The sequence below is a fragment of the Mesoplodon bidens genome, assembly GCF_964165515.1.
Source record: "Mesoplodon bidens genome assembly, chromosome: 9".
Taxonomy (NCBI): domain Eukaryota; kingdom Metazoa; phylum Chordata; class Mammalia; order Artiodactyla; family Ziphiidae; genus Mesoplodon; species Mesoplodon bidens.
This window is the reverse complement of record NC_138166.1, coordinates 73,738,388-73,759,893: the sequence shown is the minus strand read 5'-3', so window position 1 is coordinate 73,759,893 and position 21,506 is coordinate 73,738,388. Positions and strand designations below refer to the sequence as shown.

General features: G+C 39.4%; 1 protein-coding gene across 2 annotated transcripts in view; it reads right to left on the bottom strand.

Annotated features, from left to right (window-relative positions):
- The window catches only part of MET (MET proto-oncogene, receptor tyrosine kinase), a 129,051-nt gene that overhangs the window by 67,385 nt on the left and 40,160 nt on the right, over positions 1-21,506 (bottom strand). Inside the window, exon 1 of one of the 2 annotated variants that reach the window (XM_081244453.1) lies at positions 16,744-16,791. The exons of the other annotated variant lie outside the window; for it this stretch is intronic. Coding sequence (XP_081100579.1) covers positions 16,744-16,767 — 24 coding nt within the window. The 5' untranslated portion in view covers positions 16,768-16,791. Of the gene's footprint in view, positions 1-16,743; positions 16,792-21,506 lie in introns of those variants that run through there. 2 annotated transcript variants of the gene reach the window in all.

Here is a 21,506-nt window from a genome sequence, read left to right as displayed (position 1 = left end):
AGTAGCATCTTTAGGATTCCCTATGTAGAGTATCATGTCATCTGGAAACAGTGACAGTTTTACTTCTTCTTTTTGATTTGGATTCCTTTTATTTCTTTTCTTCTCTGATTTCTATGACTAAAACCTCCAAAACTATGGTGAATAACAGTGGTGAGAGTAGGCAACCTTGTCTTGTTCCTGATCTTAGTGGAAATGGTTTCAGTTTTTCACCATTGAGGACGATGTTGGCTGTGGGTTTGTCATATATGGCCTTTATTATGTTGAGGAAAGTTCTCTGTCTACTTTCTGCAGGGTTTTTATCATAAATGGGTGTTGAATTTTGTCAAAAGCTTTCTCTGCATCTATTGAGATGATCATATGGTTTTTCTCCTTCAGTTTTTAATATGGTGTCACATTGATTGATTTGCATATATTGAAGAATCCTTGCATTCCTGGGATAAACTCCACTTGATAATGGGGTATGATCATTTTAATGTGCTGCTGGATTCTGTTTGCTAGTATTTTGCTGAGGATTTTTGAATCTATGTTCATCAGTGTTATTTGCCTGTAGTTTTCTTTCTTTGTGACATCTTTGTCTGGTTTTGCTATCAGGGTGATGGTGGCCTCGTAGAATGAGTTTGGGAGTGGTCCTCCCTATGCTATATTTTGGAAGAGTTTGAGAAGGATAGGCGTTAGCTCTTCCCTAAATGTTTGATAGAATTCCCCTGTGAAGCCATCTGGTCCTGGGCTTTTGTTTGTTGGAAGATTTTAAATCACATTTTCAATTTCAGTGCTTTTGATTGGTCTGTTCATATTTTCTATTTCTTCCTGGTTCAGTCTCGGAAGGTTGTGCATTTCTAAGGATTTGCCCATTTCTTCCAGGTTGTCCATTTTATTGGCAAAGAGTTGCTTGTAGTAATCTCTCCTGATCTTTTGTATCTCTGCAGTGTCAGTTGTTCTCCTTTATCATTTCTAATTCTATTGATTTGAGTCTTCTCCCTTTTTTTCTTGATGAATCTGGCTAATGGTTTATCAATTTGGTTTATCGTGTCAAAGAACCAGCTTTTAGTTTTCTTGATCTTTGCTATTGTTTCCTTCATTTATTTTTCATTTATTTCTGATCTTTATGATTTCTTTCCTTCTGCTAACTTTGGGGTTCTTCTTTCTCTAATTGCTTTAGGTGTAAGGTTAGGTTGTTTATTTGAGATGTTTCTTGTTTCTTAAGGTAGGATTGTATTGCTATAAACTTCCCTCTTAGAACTGCTTTTGCTGCATCCCACAGGTTTTGGGTATCATGTTTTCATTGTCATTTGTTTTTAGGTATTTTTTGATTTCCTCTTTGATTTCTTCAGTGATCTCTTGTTTATTAAGTAGTGTATTGTTTAGCCTCCATGTGTTTGTATTTTTTACAGATTTTTTCCTGTAATTGATATCTAGTCTCATAGCGTTGTGGTCGGAAAAGATACTTGATACGATTTCAATTTTCTTAAATTTACGAAGGCTTGATTTGTGACACAAGATATGATCTATCCTGGAGAATGTTCCATGAGCACTTGAGAAGAATGTGTATTCTGTTGGTTTTGGATGGAATGTGCTATAAATATCAATTAAGTCCATCTTGTTTAATGTATCATTTGAAGCTTGTGTTTCCTTATTTATTTTTATTTTGGATGATCTGTCCATTGGTGAAAGTGGGGTGTTAAAGTCCCCTACTATGATTGTGTTACTGTCGATTTCCCCTTTTATGGCTGTTAGTATTTGCCTTATATACTGAGGTGCTCCTATGTTGGGTGCTTAAATATTTACAATTGTTATATCTTCTTCTTGGATTGATCCCTTGATCATTATGTAGTGTCCTTCTTTGTCTCTTGTAACAGTCTCTGTTTTAAAGTCTATTTTGTCTGACATAAGAACTCGTACTCCAGCTTTCTTTTGATTTCCATTTGCATGGAATATGTTTTTCCATCCTTCTACTTTCACTCTGTATGTGTCCCTAGGTCTGAAGTGGATCTCTTGTAGACAGCGTATATATGGGTCTTGTTTTTGTATCCATTCATTCAGTCTATGTCTTTTGGTTGGAGCATTTAATCCATTTACATTTAATGTAATTATCAATATGTATGTTCCTATTACCGTCTTCTTAATTGTTTTGGGTTTGTTATTGTAGGTCTTTTCCTTCTCTTGTGTTTCCTGCCTAGAGAAGTTCCTTTAGCATTTGTTGTAAAGCTGGTTTGGTGGTGCTGAATTCTCTTAGATTTTGCTTTTCTGTAAAGGTTTTAATTTCTCTGTCTAATCTGAATGAGATCCTTTCTGGGTAGAGTAATCTTGGTTGTAGGTTTTTTCCTTCATCAATTTAAATATGTCCTGCCACTCCCTTCTAGCTTGCAGAGCTTCTGCTGAAAGATCAGCTGTTAACCTTATGGGGATTTCCTTGTGCATTATTTGCCATTTTTCCCTTGCTGCTCTTAATAGTTTTTCTTTGTATTTAATTTTTGATAGTTTAGTTAATATGTGTCTTGGTGTGTTTCTCCTTGGGTGTATCCTGTATGGGACTCTCTGTGCTTCCTGGAATTGATTAACTATTTCCTTTCCCATAGTAGGGAATTTTTCAACTATAATCTCTTCAAATATTTTCTCAGTCCCTTTCTTTTTCTCTTTTTCTTCTGGGACCCCTATAATTTGAATGTTGGTGATTTTAATGTTGTCCCAGAGGTCTCTGAGACTGTCCTCAATTCTTTTCATTCTTTTTTCTTTATTCTGCTCTGCAGTAGTTATTTCCACTATTTTATCTTCCAGGTCACTTATCCATTCTTCTGCCACAGTTTTTCTGCTATGGATCCCTCTAGAGAAATTTTTTTTTTTTCTTTTGCGGTACTTGGGCGTCTCACTGTTGTGGCCTCTCCCATTTTGGAGCACAGGCTCCGGACGCACAGGCTCAGCAGCCATGGCTCACGGGCCCATCCGCTCCGAGGCATGTGGGATCTTCCCCGACCAGGGCATGAACCCATGTCCCCTGCATCAGCAGGCCTACTCTCCTGGCACCAGGGAAGCCCATCTCTAGAGAATTTTAAATTTCATTTATTGTGTTGTTCATCACTGTTTGTTTGCTATTTAGTTCTTCTAGATCCTTGTTAAATGTTTGTTGTATTTTCTTCATTCTATTTCCAGGATTTTGGATCATCTTTATTATCATTATTCTGAATTCTTCTACAGTTAGACTGCCTAGCTGCTCTTCATTTGTTAGGTCTGGTGGGTTTTTGCCTTGCTCCTTCATCTGCTGTGTGTTTCTCTGTCTTCTCATTTTGCTTAACGTAATGTGTTTGGGATCTCCTTTTTGCAGCCTGCAGGTTCGTAGTTCCCATTGTTTTTGGTGTCTGTCCCCAGTGGCTAAGCTTGGTTCAGTGGGTTGTGTAGGCTTCTTGGTGGAGGGGACTAGTGCCTGTGTTCTGGTGGATGAGGCTGGATCTTGTCTTTCTGGTGGGCAGGTCCACATCTGCTGGTGTTTTTTTGGGTTTTCTGTGGCCTTATTATGATTTTAGGCAGCCTCTCTTCTAATGGATAGGGTTGTTTTCCTGTCTTGCTAGTTGTTTGGCACAGGGTGTCCAGCACTGTAGCTTGCTGGTCATTGAGTGGAGGTGGGTCTTAGCATTGAGATGGAGATATCTGGGAGAGCTTTCGCTGTTTGATTTTACTTGGAGCTGGGAGGTCTCTTGTGGACCAGTGTCCTGAACTTGGCTCTCCCACCTCAGAGGCACAGCCCTGCCGCCTGGCTGGAGCAGCAAAAACCTGTCATCCACACGGCTCAGAATAAACGGGGAAAAAAAGAAACAAAGTAGTAGATAAAATAAAATAGTTATTAAAATAAAAAATAGCTCTTAAAAAATTTTTTAAGTAAAAAAAAAAAAAAAAGAAGAGAGCAATCAAACCAACAAACCAGTCTACCGATGAAAACAAGTGCTAAAAAAGTATACTAAAAAAACAAAACAAAACTTAAAAAAAAAACAAAAATGGACAGACAGAACCCTAGGACAAACGGCAAAAGAAAGTTATACAGACAAAATCACACACAGAAGTATATACAAATACACTCATAAAAAGAGAAAAACAGAAAAAAAAATATATCGTTGCTCCCAAAGTCCACCTCCTCAATTTGGGATGATTCGTTGTCTATTCAGGTATTCCACAGATGTATTCAACAGGTACATCAAGTTGATTGTGGAGATTTAGTCCGGTGCTCCTGAGGCTGCTGGGAGAGATTTCCCTTTCTCTTCTTTGTTTGCACAGCTCCCAGGTTTGAGCTTTGGATTTGGCCCCGCCTCTGCATGTAGATCACCTGACGGCATCTGTTCTTCGCTCAGACAGGATGGGGTTAAAGGAGCAGCTGATTCAGGGGCTCTGGCTCACTCAGGCAGGGGGGAAGGAGGGGTACGGATGTGGGGCAAGCCTGCGGCGGCAGAGGCCAGCGTGAGATTGCACCAGTCTGAGGCCACCATGTGTTCTCCCAGGGAAGTTGTCTCTGGTCTCGGGACCCTGGTAGTGGCGGGTTGCACAGGCTCCCAAGAGGGGAGGTGTGGATAGTGACCTGTGCTTGCACACAGGCTTCTTGGTGGTGGCAGCAGCAGCCTTAGTGTCTCATGCCCGTCTCTGGGGTCCATGCAGATAGCTGCGGTTCACGCCTGTCTCTGGAGCTCCTTTAAGCAGCGCTCTTAATCCCCTCTCCTCGTGCACCAGGAAATAGAGAGGCAAGACAAAGTCTCTTGCTTCTTTGGCAGCTCCAGACATTTCCCCAGACTCTCTCCCAGCTAGCTGTGTTGCACTAGCCCCTTCAGGCTGTGTTCAGGCAGCCAACCCCAGTCTTCTCCCTGGGATCCGACCGAAGCCCGAGCCTCAGCTCCCAGGCCCCACCCATTCCGGTGGGTGAGCGGACAAGCCTCTCGGGCTGGTGAGTGCTGGTCGGCACCGCTCCTCTGTGTGGGCATCTCTTGGCTTTGCCCTCAGCACCCCTGTTGCTGTGCTCTCCTTGGTGGCCCCGAATCTTCCCCCCTCTGCCACTCGCAGTCTCTGCCCGCCAACGGGCTTCCTAGTGTGTGGAAACATTTCCTCCTTCACAGTTACCTCCCACTGGTGCAGATCCCGTCGCTATTCTTTTGTCTCTGTTTTTTTTTTTTCCTTTTACCCTACCCAGTTATGTGGGGAGTTTCTTGCCTTTTGGGCAGTCTGAGGTCTTCTGTCAGCGTTCAGTAGGTGTTCTGTAGTAGTTGTTCCACATGTAGATGTATTTTTGATGTATCTGTGGGGAGGAAGGTGATCTCCATGTCTTACTCTTCTGCCATCTTAAAGCTGGAGTCCATCCCAACTTCTTGATGTCCTAAGCAGGTTTGAAACATTCTCATGGCTTTTCTCAGCTCACAAGAGCTCACAATAATGGTGTTAAATAACATCTGCATGGTGGATTATGGTTTTCAAAGTACATTATCTCATCTGATCCTCTCAACACGTCTGTGAGTTGGGTTTGTTATGATTATCATATTTCTATAGGTGAGGAAAATGAGGTTCAGAGAGTTTTCAGTAAGTATCAGAGCTTGAATCCAAGGTGTTGATTTCAAACTGCGTGTTCCTTATACTGCCTCATGCTACTTACTTACAGGCTCCTACAGTATTTCTGAGGCAAACGCACACTCTAGGGATAGTCTAAGGACCAGGGAGGGAAGAAAAACTAGCATGCCTACCTGATAGGACTGGTTCTACCCCAGCTAGGATTTGATGAGTCCCATGAACTCAGGCAAATCACGTGATCTCTCTGGGTCTGAGTTTTACTTATTTAACGAACATTTGTTCATAGTGTGTACAATGTGTCAGACATGGTTCTAAGCACTTTCCAAATATTCACTCACTGAATCCTCTTAACAATCCTAGGCAGAAACTGAGGCACTGAAAGGTCACACAACCAGCAGTGGCAGGACAAGACTGCTGAGCTGATGACCTAGGTCATCTGGCCCTAGGGTCTTCACTACTACACTAGGCTACCTACTTCTTGTCTGTAAAGGGAGAGGTTGAGGGAATTGATTTCAAAGTTCTCTTCCAGCTCTACCATGCTGTGGGTCCATGGGTGACTTTCCAAAGTTCCCCCTGGGCTTGGAATCACCAGACTGCCACCAGCCCACTGCTGGAACAAATGATTGCTCACGATGTTTAAGATGCCATGAGTGATCACTGTCCCCCAACCACCAGAGGCTGCTTCAAAATACAGATTCTGGATACATCTGCTTATTCTATAAGAAGTTTTGAAAAGCATTTAGCTTTTCAAGGTTTATCCTCTTCTAAAATAATTATGTGACATCAACTCTGAGAACCAATGGTAAACATTCTGTTCTGTTTTTCTTTAAACTTGTTAAAGACTTGCTTCCTTAACCTAAAAGCTTATATACTGTCATAGGGCTAAATAATAGGAATTACTCTATAATTCATAAGCCCTGAAACAATAGTTTAGTTTTTCTTCACCTTTTCCCAAGCACTGGACATATTTTTTTAACCTGACTCAGACATATACTTTTTTTTTTAATGAAAAGAAAACTGAAGTGCTATATACCTCAATGTATTTGATTCAAAATGTTTCCCCTAATTAAAATTATGATGCATGCAGTGAATATGCAATTACATTTAATTCAGTATAATTAAGGATGTGATATATTTAAAATGGTGATTCTTCTAATTGATCTATAGGACAAATTTAGCTCTTCTATAGATAATTTAAACCAGTCTTGCAGATAGACTTTTTAAAATGTACTATCTTGTGAGATCTTTGACAGTTCACTCATACCAGCTCTCTTCCCTCCTTGCCCATGACTAAATTAACAGAAGCAATTTAATATTACCTTTATTCATAATTATATTTTGTATAAATTCTTTGGACATGTAATAATGGTTTTCAGGGGGATACATATTTCAAAATAGAAAGTCCCTCTTTGCCTAAGGCTTTATATTTAGTTGGCTAAAAACTCAACTGCTTTAATTTCAGGAACTCCACTTTGCTTATTTTCCTAAATTTCATTCATGTGCTCTCTTCTCTTTGTTATATGGGACTCTGAGGCAGGTGGTGTGGAACTGACCGCAGGCAGAGACACAAAGCTTTGAACTTAGGGGTCTGCTTATGCTTCATTCAACTTCTCTCAGACTGTACTCAGATGTCTAAGATATTAACACTGAAGCCTGGAATTTTTGTAAAATGCAGAAGCTCTCTGGCAGAGCAGGCCCTTCCCTTTGGGGTCTTTAATGCAAGGCCAGACTATTAGGATGCTATGGTCAAACCCTAAGAATGTGACTACATTGTTTTGTGCTATGAAGAGGATGCCTGATGTTGGCCTCAGTCATGATTTAAAAGAAAGATGCGGGCTTCCCTGGTGGCGCAGTGGTTGAGAGTCCGCCTGGCCATGCAGGGGACACGGGTTCATGCCCCGGTCTGGGAAGATCCCACATGCTGTGGAGCGGCTGGGCCCATGAGCCATGGCCGCTGAGCCTGCACGGCCGGAGCCTGTGCTCCGCAACGGGAGAGGCCACAACAGTGAGAGGTCCACGTACCGCAAAAATAAAATAAAATAAAATAAAATAAAATAAAAGAAAGATGCTTCCTCAGTATTTTTGCTGCCATGAACTCCCCCTGATGAAGTGATCTTGCCTCATGGCTTCAACAACCTGAAACCTCAGTTGGAGTTCTAGCAGAGGAGCAAAACAGGGGATCAGTTAAAGAAAGGTTGATTGTCTCTAGGAAGGAAAAAGGGCATCCTCCCGGGCTGTGTGTAGAGCCTCAGACAGTCATGAACGTAGCATAACCAGGCATCTGGCCAGCCAGCTGCTGGCTCAACACTGGTGATTCACGAGGTGATGTATGCTGCCTCGTGGTGATGACCTAACTTCACACACCCAAGCGCATTCTCTGTTCTAAGGAGCAGCCTAGTCTCTGCAATTGCCTTCAGGCCAAGTTTGAATGTACCATTGATGACATTGAAACTCATCGTTTTGCTTTCCAAAGTGACTCCCTTTCTAGCTTCCTATTTCTTTTTTTTTTTTTAATTGGAGTATAGTTGCTTTACACTGCTGTGTCAGTTTCTGCTGTTCAGCATCTAGCTTCCTATTTCTATATGGCATCAATAGCCACCCTCTCCCTAAGCCTCAGGTCTCAGCCATCTTTAACTCTTCTTCTTTTCCTTTATTGTTTATATCCACTTACCAACTCAAAAATTTTTCTACTGAATTAAAGGAAATCTCATAATTAGCCTCCGACAGTCTGACTTCCTTGATTCCATAATCTCCTTCCTCAAGTCCACTTCTTAGTCATGTCCATTGGTAATCTCACAAGCCTAGTGGAGAAGAGCATGAGTTCAGGGATGACCCTGCCCTTATTGTCTGTGTGAACTTAGAGAGGATACTTAGATCTCCAAGCCTCAGTTCTTCACTTGTAAAATGGAAAAACACACACCTAACAGAACTGTTTCCAGGTTCAAATGAAATGAATCCAGTGCCAGCAGTATATTAAATGGTCACTTCCTTCCTTCATTTAGTCATTCAAAAATATTTACTAAGCCTGTAGTAGGGTGAATAGAGTTCCCCCACAAAGTCATATATCCACCTGGAACCTCAAAATGTGACCTTATTTGGAAATAGGCTCTTTCCAAGTAATTAGTTAAGAATCTTGAGATGAAATTGTCCTGGATTTAGAGTGAGCCCTAAGTCCAATGTCTGGTGTCTTCCCAAGAAAAGGAGAGGACACAGAGAAATACACAGGGAAGATGGCCATGTGAAGATGAAGGCAGAGATTGCAGTTATACTGCTACAACCTAAGGAATGCCTTGAACCACCAGAACTGTAAGAGGCAAGGAAGGATTCTTCCCTAGAACTTTTAGAGGGAGCACGACCTTGACGAACATCTTGATTTCGGACTTTTGGCCCCCAGGACTACGTGAGAAGAAATTTCTGTTGTTTTAAGCCACCAAGTTTGTGGTCATTTGTTGTGGCAGCTCTAGGAAAGTAATATAATACCATACCACAATACTGTTCTGGATAACTGGAAGAATACAGAAGCAAACAGAAAAGGCCTAAGTCTATGCCCTTGTACTTAATAACTTAAATAGTTATTGTTATTATTATTTTTGTTGGTTGGTCTAATGAGTCTTCATAATACCTAGAAGGACAAAGTCCAAAATTCTTATTATTTAGATTAAGAAAATAATCTAAAATGGAAACACTCACACCAATTTAATAGAATTATTTATAGATAGTAAGGTCAGACTTGTTACCTGTCCACTATTATTTTTCATTATTCTCTAAAGCAGGAATTGGCACCCTTTTTTTGTAAAGGGCTAGGGAGCAAAAATCCTAGCTTTTGAGTGCCACTGGGTCCCTGTAGCATATTTTAGTTTAGTCTGTGTGTGTTTTAAACCTTTTAAAAATGTAAAAACCATTCTTAACTTGCTGGGTGTACAAAAATAGGTCATAATTTGCCAACTCTAGCAAATGCTTCTACCTATGGTCCAGCCTGTTCCCTCAATATCCCTTGAAGGCACTGTGCACATAGGGAGACAAGAGGTAGACACACGAAATAGCTAATAGTGCAAAGTACAGTATAAAGAACATTGTTGATAGATAAGTTCTGAAAACACTGGTACAGGTAGTATATGCTATAAGATTAGATAAGGATGAGATCAGAGTGGGCTTAAACAGCTGGGGAAGGCTCATGGCAGAGGCTAAAGTTGAGCCTGGTCTTGATAGAAGGGAAGAGAGAAAAACTTGGAGCAGAATATATTTTATGTGTATGTGTGTATGGACTTACATACACATGTGTACAAATGCATTTACAAATAAGTGAAATAAATATATCCATTCTCCTCATGAGATATCCTTAGGATTCAAATTCTCAGAATTCTACAATGATAGGGACTTTGGAATTCCGAATGTTAAAACATTTGCTTCTTTATCATCATTTCCTAAGGTGAATCAGAGCTAAAACAGACCAAGTCCATGTGGTTTTGATTAGCAGCCTTCACATTGCCCTTCAATCACATTCAGGAGTGACAGAGTGATTCACAGAGAAAGTTGTTCTCAGTGAGGCAGATTTTAATGCTGAGTGTACAGAGGTTTTCTGCTTTTCTTTATTCAGTTAACAGAAAAAATCTAATGTACTTACTTATAGAAATGTAAGAGATACTCAAAAGACAAAACACCAGTTACCCTGCACTAATCAATAAAACAGAAGCAGTTCCTCCTGTAGAATGTAAGAGCCATGGTCTATTTATGTGTCTAACAGTGTCACACTCAGTAGAAACAGGCTCATGAATGTCTTAGTGGAAGGCCAGGAGAGGTGAAAGATGGATGAAACCAGAGTCCTTCAATTGTGCCCCAATATGTTGTTTAAACCCATGACTGTATTCTAGCCTGCCATCACTGTCATCATCTCTTATCCCTTTTTTCCATCTTATCATTGTGCAGTGAGTCTCTTCACTCCTCCACTTGTTCTTGCCCAGAACTGTTTATCAGGAACCTCAATCTGTGGGCCACCCTTCTCACTGGCTAAGGTCCCTGAGGCCCTTACCAAACTCTCTTCTAGTCTTACTGCAGCTACATCAAGGCCAAGCTCAAGAAAGTTTCTCTCTGTACCAAGCATGTACTTAGTGCCTATGAAGTGGTGCCACTGTGGAGTCTATTTCTGTGGCCACAGTAAGGGTGGTATTGAAAAAGACTTTCAGGCTCAACTTCTTTTCCTTAGCCCATACATTTCAACTTGAAATCATAGACTGATGGTCAGTAGTGAAAATCTATGGATTCCAAAAGCAAACTTCATGGGAGGGCACTTCTACTGGTACCACTGCTTGAGCAATGACCACCAGAAAGCATTGCCTAATGTCCCTCTTACAGACTGTTGTCACCCACTCAAAGGGGAAGCTCTGTTGAAAGGCTTGAGAAAGCCTTAAGGAGCACAGAGGTTACTCTTTCTCTTTTTAATGGCTTTAATTGTGTTTTCCCAATTTTGATTAAGTACGAAGCTCTGGAATTTCTGTCTATTCACTGTCCTTATCTTCATCTTTTCTTGTCCTTTCATTTTTCTCCTTTTGTTCTTTGATTCATCTTCCTCCCAAACTGGTGGATGGAGGAGAGGGTGTGTAAGTATGAACGTGTGTGTGTGTGTGTGTGTGTGTATGTGTGTAAGGAAGGGGGCATAGGTTATGGTGAATAGAACTTTCCAGAATTTCTTCAGTGCTCTTTAACTCTTGGAAAGTCCCCAATTCTATAAATTAGTTTTCAGGGATCTGGGGGAGAGAAATAAAAACTGTTTTATCTAAATTATTTTTACTAATCAGCATTTTATTATATTATTTGAAATATGAGGCTTTGTTATAATGAATTGCTCTTTTGATAAATATATATTTTGTTCAAGCTATTTTATTAGGTACCAGAGGTATGAAGATAAAAGCTATAGGCCATATCTTCAAGGGGCTAATGAAGGACCAGTGAACATATTATCAATACTATGAAGTATGGTAAAAGGTATGGTAGAAATAAACAAAGGGTGCTAACTGGAGTACACAGGAAAGGCAGCTTATCCAGAATGAGGAGTTAGGGGAAAGCTACAGAGGAGTTTCTGGGGAAGGAAATGCCTTAATGGATTGCAAAAAAATAGGCAGAAAATGTTAACCTGACAAAATGAGTGTTAAAGGGAATTTGAGGTAGGTGAAATAATATGTGTTAAGGCAGGGTTGTGAGAGAGACCGATGGATTCTGGGGACTGCAAGTATGATAGGTTGACACATATCCAATAAGGGGTTAATGTCCAAAATATACAAGGAGCTCATACAACTCAATAGCAAAACAAAACACAATTAAAAGATGGGCAAAGAACCTGAATAGACATTTTTCAAAAAAAGACACAAATGGCCAACAGGGACATGAAAAATTGCTCAACATCATTAATCATCAGGGAAATGCAAATTAAAACCACAATGAGATATCACCTCATACACATTAGGATAGCTATTATAAAAAAGCCAACAGATAGCAAATACTTGTTAGAATGTGAAGGGAACCCTTGTACACCTTTGGTGGGAATGTAAACTGGTACTGCCAGTAAACACTATGAAGGTTCCTCAAGAAATTAAAAATAGTACTACCGTATAAGCCAGCAACCCCACTTCTGAGTATCTATCCAAAGGAAACAATACCATTATCTCTAAGAGATACTTGTACTTCCGTGTTCACTGCAGAACTATTCACAAAAGCCAAGACACGGAAAAAACCTAAATGTCCATCAGTGGATGAATAGATCAAGAAGATGCGGTATATATGCATATATATACAATGGAATATTATTCAGTCTTAAAAAAGAAGGAAATCCTGTCATTTGTGACAATGTGGATGAACCTGGAGGGTACTATGCTAAGTGGAATAAGTCAAAGAAAAACAAATGCTGTGTGATATCACTTATATGTGGAATAAAAAAAAAGTTGGATTCATAGAAACAGAGAGTAGAAGAGTGGTTGCCAGGGGCTGGGGTGGTGGGGGAATAGGGGAAGATTGGTAAAAGGGTACAAACTTTTTAATAGATCTTTATTGGAGTACAATTGCTTCACAATACTGTTAGTTTCTGTTGTACACCAAAGTGAATCAGCTATATGCATACATATGTCCCCATATTCCTTCCCTCTTGAGCCTCCCTCTCACTCTCCCCATCCCACCCCCTAGGTCATTGCAAAGCACCGAGCTGATCTCCCTGTGCTATGCTGCTGCTTCCCACTAGCTATGTTTTACATCTGGTAGTGTATATATGTCGATGCTACTCTCACTTCGCCCCAGCTTCCCCCTCCCACCCCGTGTTCTCAAGTCCATTCTCTATGTCTACGTCTTTATTCCTGCCCTGCAACTAGGTTCATCAGTACCTTTTTTTTTTAAGATTCCATATATATGTGTTAACATACAGTATTTGTTTTTCTCTTTCTGACTTACTTCACTCTGTATGACAGACTCTAGGACCATCCACCTCACTACAAATAACTCAATTTTGTTTCTTTTTATGGCTGAGTAATATTCCATTGTATATATGTGCCACATCTTCTTTATCCATTCATCTCTACAAACTTTCAATTAAAAGATAAATAAGGTCTGAGGATCTAATATATAACATGGTAACTATAGTTGATAACACTGTATTGTAAAATTGAAATTTGCTGAGAGTAGGAAAAAAAAGAAAGAGTAAGAATGAGAAAAAAAAAGAAAGTTGAGAGTAGGGTAGGGTGGCAGTGGTATGCTTGATCCATCTTGTACCAGCTTACAGAGCCAACTGTGAACATTTCTTCTTAACTCTTATTCAGTGACTTTACCTTCTTTGCTTGAAATTGGCTTGGGGGGTGGTATTTACACCACCTAAACCGGTAAACATTACAAATCAGGGGCTTCTACTCCCCCTGACCCCAGAGCTAAACATTTGCCAGAACACAACTGAGTGTGGGGAGCACCAGGCAATAGCCAGAGCCAAGGTAAGAAACCCTTTGAATATCATACTAGAGGGTGTGGATTTTACTCAAACCATTGGGGAACCCTCAAATTACTTTAAGGGATGCAGTTACATACACAGGTTGGCTTTCAAGAAATATTACTCCAGCAGCAGTATGGAAACAAATAGATTGCTTGGGGACGAGGATGGAGTCAGGGAGATCTAGCTTTATCTTATTGGTATCGTTTTCAACACACTAATAAAACAAAAAACCTGCAAGGGATGATAATATACAATTTTCTGTTTTCTGCTTTGTGTATATGCAGAAGGCGAGAAGAGATTTTTAAAGTTCATATTTACTATGAATGAGATCAGGTTTTCTTCTGGAGAAGTCATAGAAGAAGCAGACTTAATTAGGTTGTGTTAATGAAGAACGTTGAGATAGGTACAATGATTTCTTTGGAAATATTATTTCTGGATTAAATAGGTGTTGTTAGGTGCACCCAAAGACCAGCAGCTAGTTATGGTACTTAAGAAGGTCTTAAATAAGGCTAGTGTGCAGACTGAGAATGTCCACATGGGTTAATGAATGGGAGAGGTTGTGAAAACTATTACTTAATCCCAACTGAGAGTTTCCTGAGCCACTGGGGAACTGAGTTGAGGTTGATAGACAAGAATAAGGTTAGAAGGAAACAGAGCATTAAACAAACAAAACAAACAATAGTTCAGTTTGACTTGTGATTTACCTGGAATTTAGAAAGCCTTGCTAGTAGCAAAAAATGTAAAATGAAGCTATGTCAACATTTTTATTAAAATAATTGTCCAGCCATTCACTGGAACAGAGACTTTATTATATACTGGCAGAGAAAATGGAAAATTTGACTGTTTCTTAACTAGTTCTTGAATACCCAGAATACAGAGTATTAAATAAGGCAGTGGGAGCTACAACAGCTGGTTCTGAGGGCCCAGAGACTGCAGGGAAAGCTTTAATAGCTAAAGCTCACACAACTACTAAATTAATACTTACTTATGAAAATTTAGGTGTTTACGTTTCAAATCTTTAGTAATCCTTCTTTTTTCATGAGTTCATCTTCATTCAATTGGATTGTTATCTTATCACCAGGGTCATAAGATACTCAATATCATATAGTTTACACCATGGTTACCCTAGATCCTGTAATAATTTGGAATTTTTTTTAAAAATAAAGAACTTCTTTTTGTTAGGTGTGGTAAAGTCCTGGTGTATATTTTTCTAGGATCTATAACTGTGCACAAAAGGTGAACTTCAAATTTTCAACACTGAGGTGAATATGTTTTCCTGTGCAGAATCCACTAAAAACAAATGGAGATAGGAGAGGAGGCATGGGGGTAATTATTGCAACATCATATCACATACCCAGGATCATAAAAAGCACTGTTTGCCTAAAAGTCTGAAATTGCTGCTTATGTTTTCATAAGCATTTGATTCTAAAAAAGTATCTAGATAGAAAATACCATAATTGTCAAAATTTGCTTTATCATTTTTGAAAGCAGGCACATATTTTAGTCCTCTTTGTACATGTCAAAACCCTGTACTTTGACCTTTCAATGTTTTTTGCTTTTTGGTGTTTTTTTTTTTGAGATGCTGCTTGGTCAAGCACAGTGGTTTTCTATTTTTTTTGAATTTTATTTTATTTTAAACAGCAGGTTCTTATTAGTTATCTATTTTATACATGTTAGTGTATATATGTCAATCCCAATCTCCCAATTCATCCCCCTCCCCGCCGCTTTCCCTGTTAATTACAAGTAATACCTACTATTGTTAAACTACCACTTACATATTACTCATTATTTTGCAAACGCTGACTAGTATCCCTACTACTAGACCAGTAACAGAACTGATCCTGGGCTTTGTCTGCCCAATTCTACTTGGAATCAATAGTTTTCCTATGACTCTTCTGAAATGAGAGTGAGTTTAGTTGAGAGTATGAAACACTGACCATTTTTTTCCACATCAGCTCTAAATAAACCCAATGTAACTGGTGTTTTTCAAATTAGAAATACTTCTCAATTACTCTTACTAATATATTGACTGATTCTTGTTTACCATGATGTTGAAGCTACAAATAAGTTTATATTTAGTGAATCATCAGGAATATTATATTTTATTATAAATTCCTCTTCCTTATTAATTTAATTCAGTTCGTTAAGTACCAGGATCACCTAACTTGACCTCATATTCGCCTCTGTTATTGCACTGTAGAACATTTCCAGAGCCTTGGACCTTCTCATATTAGTGACTATGAAGAAAAATAATTTCACCTTCCTATTATTTCTGAGGTTTTGTATAACCCCTACTCATGCTGTACTCTTATAAACAATCTCTTATATTCAAGATTCTGGTCACTTTCCTGGAAAATAAACAGTCCTCTGCCTGTAATTACAGCCTTCAGGAAGGAGCAAGCCAGTGACCTCTCTGACTTTAGGCACAGGAATAAGCTCTGAAGATTAAATGCCTCCTATTCCCTCATCTTTTCCCTTGGCAAACTCTACTTCATTCTGGGCCAAACAAATATGAACAAAGTGAACAGAGAAAAAGGTGAGAATTTCTTTCTACTCTTTATACATATTTTTTGCACCTGCATTTTAAATAAATCTTCGTGGCTTGTGGAGATGACAAAAACAATGCTTTCTGTGATCCAGTCACAAAAATATATTTGCAGATTTTATCAAGGACTTTTATCCAAACACTGCAGCAAATCAGATGGTCTCTGTTTACTGTGTAAATATATATACATATTTTTTGGAAGACAAAATTTTTTGTCAAAATCAACACTAATGTCTATGATCTGCAAAGCACATGCTTAAGTACAAAAAGGCATGAAGTGCCTAAGACCTTAAACCTATTTAGATATTCGCAGCATTAAATATATATAGATAAACATGAGTGTAACAAAAGAGAAAGGCAAAATGTGTCTGCAGCTAGAGATGCATTAAAACAGCATAAAGGCGGTACTAACCAGAGTGCATGCTCCTGTACATTCAGTAGGTGCTCATGACATCCTCGTGAGTCCTGGGAGCATTTGTCTCTCACTTGGCCCTCTAGGCCACATGATTCTCATGAGAAGGAAATGGTCTAAAATGGATGTAGTTGTGTAGAGGACAGTCCACAGATGTTGAAAGATAATGAGACTCAGCATCACATCCCTTTGAATTCTATCAACTTTGATAACTTTGACAGTTTCCAAAGACCTTATTTTGTGTGTTTTCATAATTATATGACTTTTTTTTTTGGTCATAGGACTTACTGGTAACAGGACAATCCCTTCCATCCCTAAGAAACACAGGTTTTTCTGATGAGTAGGGTCCCAAGTGTTGGCCACAGAAGACTGAAGAGGGGGAGAAGAAAGAAACAACTCTTTTTTTAATTAGTTTCTGCTTTATAACAAAGTGAATCAGTCATACATATACATCTGTTCCCACATCCCTTCCCTCCTGCGTCTCCCTCCCTCCCACCCTCCCCATCCCACCCCTCCAGGCGGTCACAAAGCACCGAGCCGATCTTCCTGTGCTCTGCGGCTGCTTCCCACTATCTATCTACCTTACGTTTGGTACTGTATATATGTCCATGCCTCTCTTTCGCTTTGTCACAGCTTACCCTTCCCCCTCCCCATATCCTCAAGTCTATTCTCAAGTAGGTCTGTGTCTTTATTCCTGTTTTACCCCTAGGTTCTTCATGACATTTGTTTTTCTTAAATTCCATATATATGTGTTAGCATACGGTATTTGTCTTTCTCTTTCTGACTTACTTCACTCTGTATGACAGACTCTAGGTCTATCCACCTCATTACAAATAGCTCAGTTTCGTTTCTTTTTATGGCTGAGTAATATTCCATTGTATATATGTGCCACATCTTCTTTATCCATTCATCCGATGATGGACACTTAGGTTGTTTCCATCTCTGGGCTATTGTGCATAGAGCTGCTATGAACATTTTGGTACATGACTCTTTTTGAATTATGGTTTTCTCAGGGTATATGCCTAGTAGTGGGATTGCTGGGTCATATGGTAGTTCCATTTTTAGTTTTTTAAGGAACCTCCATACTGTTCTCCATAGTGGCTGTACCAATTCACATTCCCACCAGCAGTGCAAGAGTGTTCCCTTTTCTCCACACCCTCTCCAGCATTTATTGTTTCTAGATTTCTTTTTTTTTTTTTTTTTTTTTTTTGCGGTATGCGGGCCTCTCACTGTTGTGGCCTCTCCCGTTGCGGAGCAAAGGCTCCGGATGCGCAGGCCCAGCGGCCATGGCTCACGGGCCCAGCCGCTCCGCGGCATATGGGATCCTCCCAGACCGGGGCACGAACCCGTATCCCCTGCATCGGCAGGCGGACTCTCAACCACTGCGCCACCAGGGAGGCCCAGAATGCCTTTTTTTTTTTTTTTTTTTTTTTTTTTTTTTTTGCGGTACGCGGGCCTCTCACTGTTGTGGCCTCTCCCGTTGCAGAGCACAGGCTCCAGACACGCAGGCTCAGTGGCCATGGCTCGTGGGCCCAGCCGCTCCGCGGCATGTGGGATCTTCCCAGACTGGGGCACGAACCCGTGTCCCCTGCATCGGCAGGCGGACTCTCAACCACTGCGCCACCAGGGAAGCCCTAGATTTCTTGATGATGGCCATTCTGACTGGTGTGAGATGATATCTCACTGTAGTTTTGATTTGCATTTCTCTAATGATTAATGATGTTGAGCATTCAGAAAGAAACAATTTTGATTGATATAAGAAATTTCTGCTTTCAAAGAAGGTGATTAAAGTGAAAGGCTATGAGAGGCAGTGAAAGTGAGAGCTACCTAAATTATGTCCTTAGCTTCTAGAAATTCACACATTATCTTCTTCACACCAAGAATTACTTAACGAAAAGTGACTATTTAGAAATCAAAGAAAAGACAAAGTTCGGAAACATTGACAACTTTTTTAAAAAAGAGAAAGTGTTTAAAAAGGTTAAATTCTCCAGCACAATTTTACTTCCTGTGATACATTTTTCTAAGTTTAATGTAATATGCACTCACGGTCAGAACCCACTTTAAAAAGCTGCTTAAGTGCCACAGCAAATAGTTAAGACCTTGAGCTTATGATATAGGTAAAAATTAGTTTGTTGAATACTGGCCACGTACTTGACCATGTAGTGAAGACATAATTGTTTTTTTTTTTTTTTGCGGTACGCAGGCCTCTCACCGCTGTGGCCTCTCCCGTTGCGGAGCACAGGCTCCGGACGCGCAGGCTCAGCGGCCATGGCTCACGGGCCCAGGGGCTCCGCGGCATGTGGGATCTTCCCGGACCGGGGCACGAACCCGTGTCCCCTGCATCGGCAGGCGGACTCTCAACCACTGCGCCACCAGGGAAGCCCCACAATTGCTTTTTTGAGCTTTATATAAGTTAACTTGTAGCTTCATGAAAATGTTAACTTTCACCTCCTCAGGGTGTCCTTTTGTGACTATACTACCAAATTTAGATCTTCCTCCTCATTTGCATTCACAGATGTTTATTTCTCTCGCATTGTATTTCATGAATTATTATGATGTATTTGTTTGCTGGTATGACTGATTGTCATCTCCTCCCCAGTAGGTTTGCTTCATAAAGACAAGAACCAGGCCTATCTTACTCACCATTGTAATACCAGTAGGTTAGACATTCAGTAAATTCCTGTTGAATTTCTTGTTGAATCTTAATTGTCTGAATAAATCCTTTCCTCTGTCTCTCTTGTTGAAAATGACGATTACAAGTTTCTGGCCATTTTATGCACTAAATAAAATGGTTAGGATTCTAGCACTTGGCTTAAACTAATAAGATGAAAGAACAAGCATGTAATGTAATTAGCTTAAATTAAATGGAAACTATTGCACGTTTTATTGTCAAGATAATTTTTAGAGATATTCGTTTTTGCTATTGACTGCTACTGCATTAGAGCTTGTAATCTGCTTAGTGCATTAGCACTAAATACTATTGATTCACTCAGAGCTAACAGACCAATTTAATCTTTGCATTTTTCCCATTTCCTGAGTAGCACTTCACCTATAGTTTAGTTAGTAGACTGGTTGCTAGATGCAAGTGTTAATCAGATTTTAAATTTAAAATGTCATCAGAAAATTTAGTATCCTACAGATTTATATTTTCTGGTACATGGATTCAAATTCTAGAAAATCATGAATAAGCCATATATTTTTAGATGACAACTCAGCAAGTTTAATTTTCATAAAATCAGCTCTAGAAAAGAATGCTTTACAAATCAAAACTGACCTTAATTCATGCCTTTTACCTAGAGCACCATTTGAAATATCACCATTTTAATGTCCTGCGGTTGATGAACATTTTGGTTATAATTTCCAAATCAAACAACTGAAGTCAGACTTTAGCCTGAAATCAGAATTGTTATTTTTTGTTTTATAGTTATATACTGTTCATAAAACACCTCGCCCTATTAGTGAACATCAGGAATAGTTAAAAGAAGCTTTTGCCCTATATTAGCATGCATTTATAAGATATTTTTCTGTCCTCTTGTTGAAAAACTAGAGAATATTTTTGAAGTATAGAAGGTAGACACACTTCATCTGCCCCACCTTAGCCTAGGTCTAGGGTGAAGTGCAGGAAACCTCTTTTCCAAGGATTTTACTCAGCAAGTCATTCATATGCAAATGAACCTGCCTGGACCATTTTAGTTAGAAAAAATATATAATTATCAGACTGGAATGTAACCAGGATCCTAGAATCACTTACCACATTCACTATTATATTAAAAAAAAATCAAAAGAGTTTTAATGACTTCAAGAGTAGCTGAGCCATCGGCTTCATTTCCCGGATAAATGAGGCCTTTACAGTCCTCCCTGGACGCTGGAGATGTGACTTACAGCACATATCTGGGCACTGAGTCATCCTGGATGCCGGGTGCCCACTGATTCAGTATCTGTGCCAATCTATGAATAAGCAACGGCAGAAATTCCTGGTGGGTTTTCTATCCAAATTCTGGCAGCTCCTCATTTTTCTTATTAGAGTGAGGAGATAATAATGCAGGGTGGGATGCCATCAAAGAGATAGAAGTCTGAAGTAAGGGTGTAACATCCAAAATTTGATACATTATTTGGAATAAAAACTGCATTATTACTCAAGGAGCTTAATATTCTTATCAAAATGCAAGATCCCAGATGCTTTCAGAAGTCTCTAATCACGTAGTAACATGGCAATGAAAGTATGTATCAGAGCTGTGGTTTCAAAGTTTTATTAACACTTCAGCTTTTCAAAGACCAACTTTAAGATTTATTTTTTTGCCCGAACTCCTTATTGTTTGCTCCATTAACTTTACCAAATGAGTCTCCATGTAGAAATCAACTACTTAAATACAACACAGATCACACCGCTTGCTTCAAAGGATATTAAGGAAAATGAATTAATTTACAATGCATGCGGCATAGTTAACTCTTAATTCCCTTGCACAGGTGGGAAATATTATATCACATCATATATTGATAATATGTTATCAATATCTTATCATATATGATAATTAATTCACACATTAAACTCATTTACATTTTTGGTGATAGTTTCAGCATTAACTGTGTTTCTTTGCTTAGTTTATTAAAATGTCATGTCTTTGCTTTTTCATTCTTTCCTGGGCTGTACCTGTGAATAAACTATAAAATGGTTTAAAGAAGCGTTAGCAGGAGGACGAGCAAAAAGCAAACGGCTTCAATAGCTCGCTCTGTAACATGTTTTCTAATACCCCCAGGGTGTGCCCTGTGATCTCATAAAGTGTTATAAATTCTGGAAAGAAAATAATTTAAAATTCCTCTTAATAAACTAATGCAATATGGCACTTTTCATGGGATGGATAGCATGGAGAATTCAAGTAGATAAGTTAGGGAGCAGCGACTCCCTGAGCCTGGGAGACAATAAAGAAGAGTTTGCAGAAGGAAAGGAATCAAGTGTAAAATTAATTAATTTCTACTTAGATTTTTTTAAAGTATATTGAATCCTTAGACCTCAAGGATTTTCTTTCTTGAAAGATTTTGCTTTGGTAGCT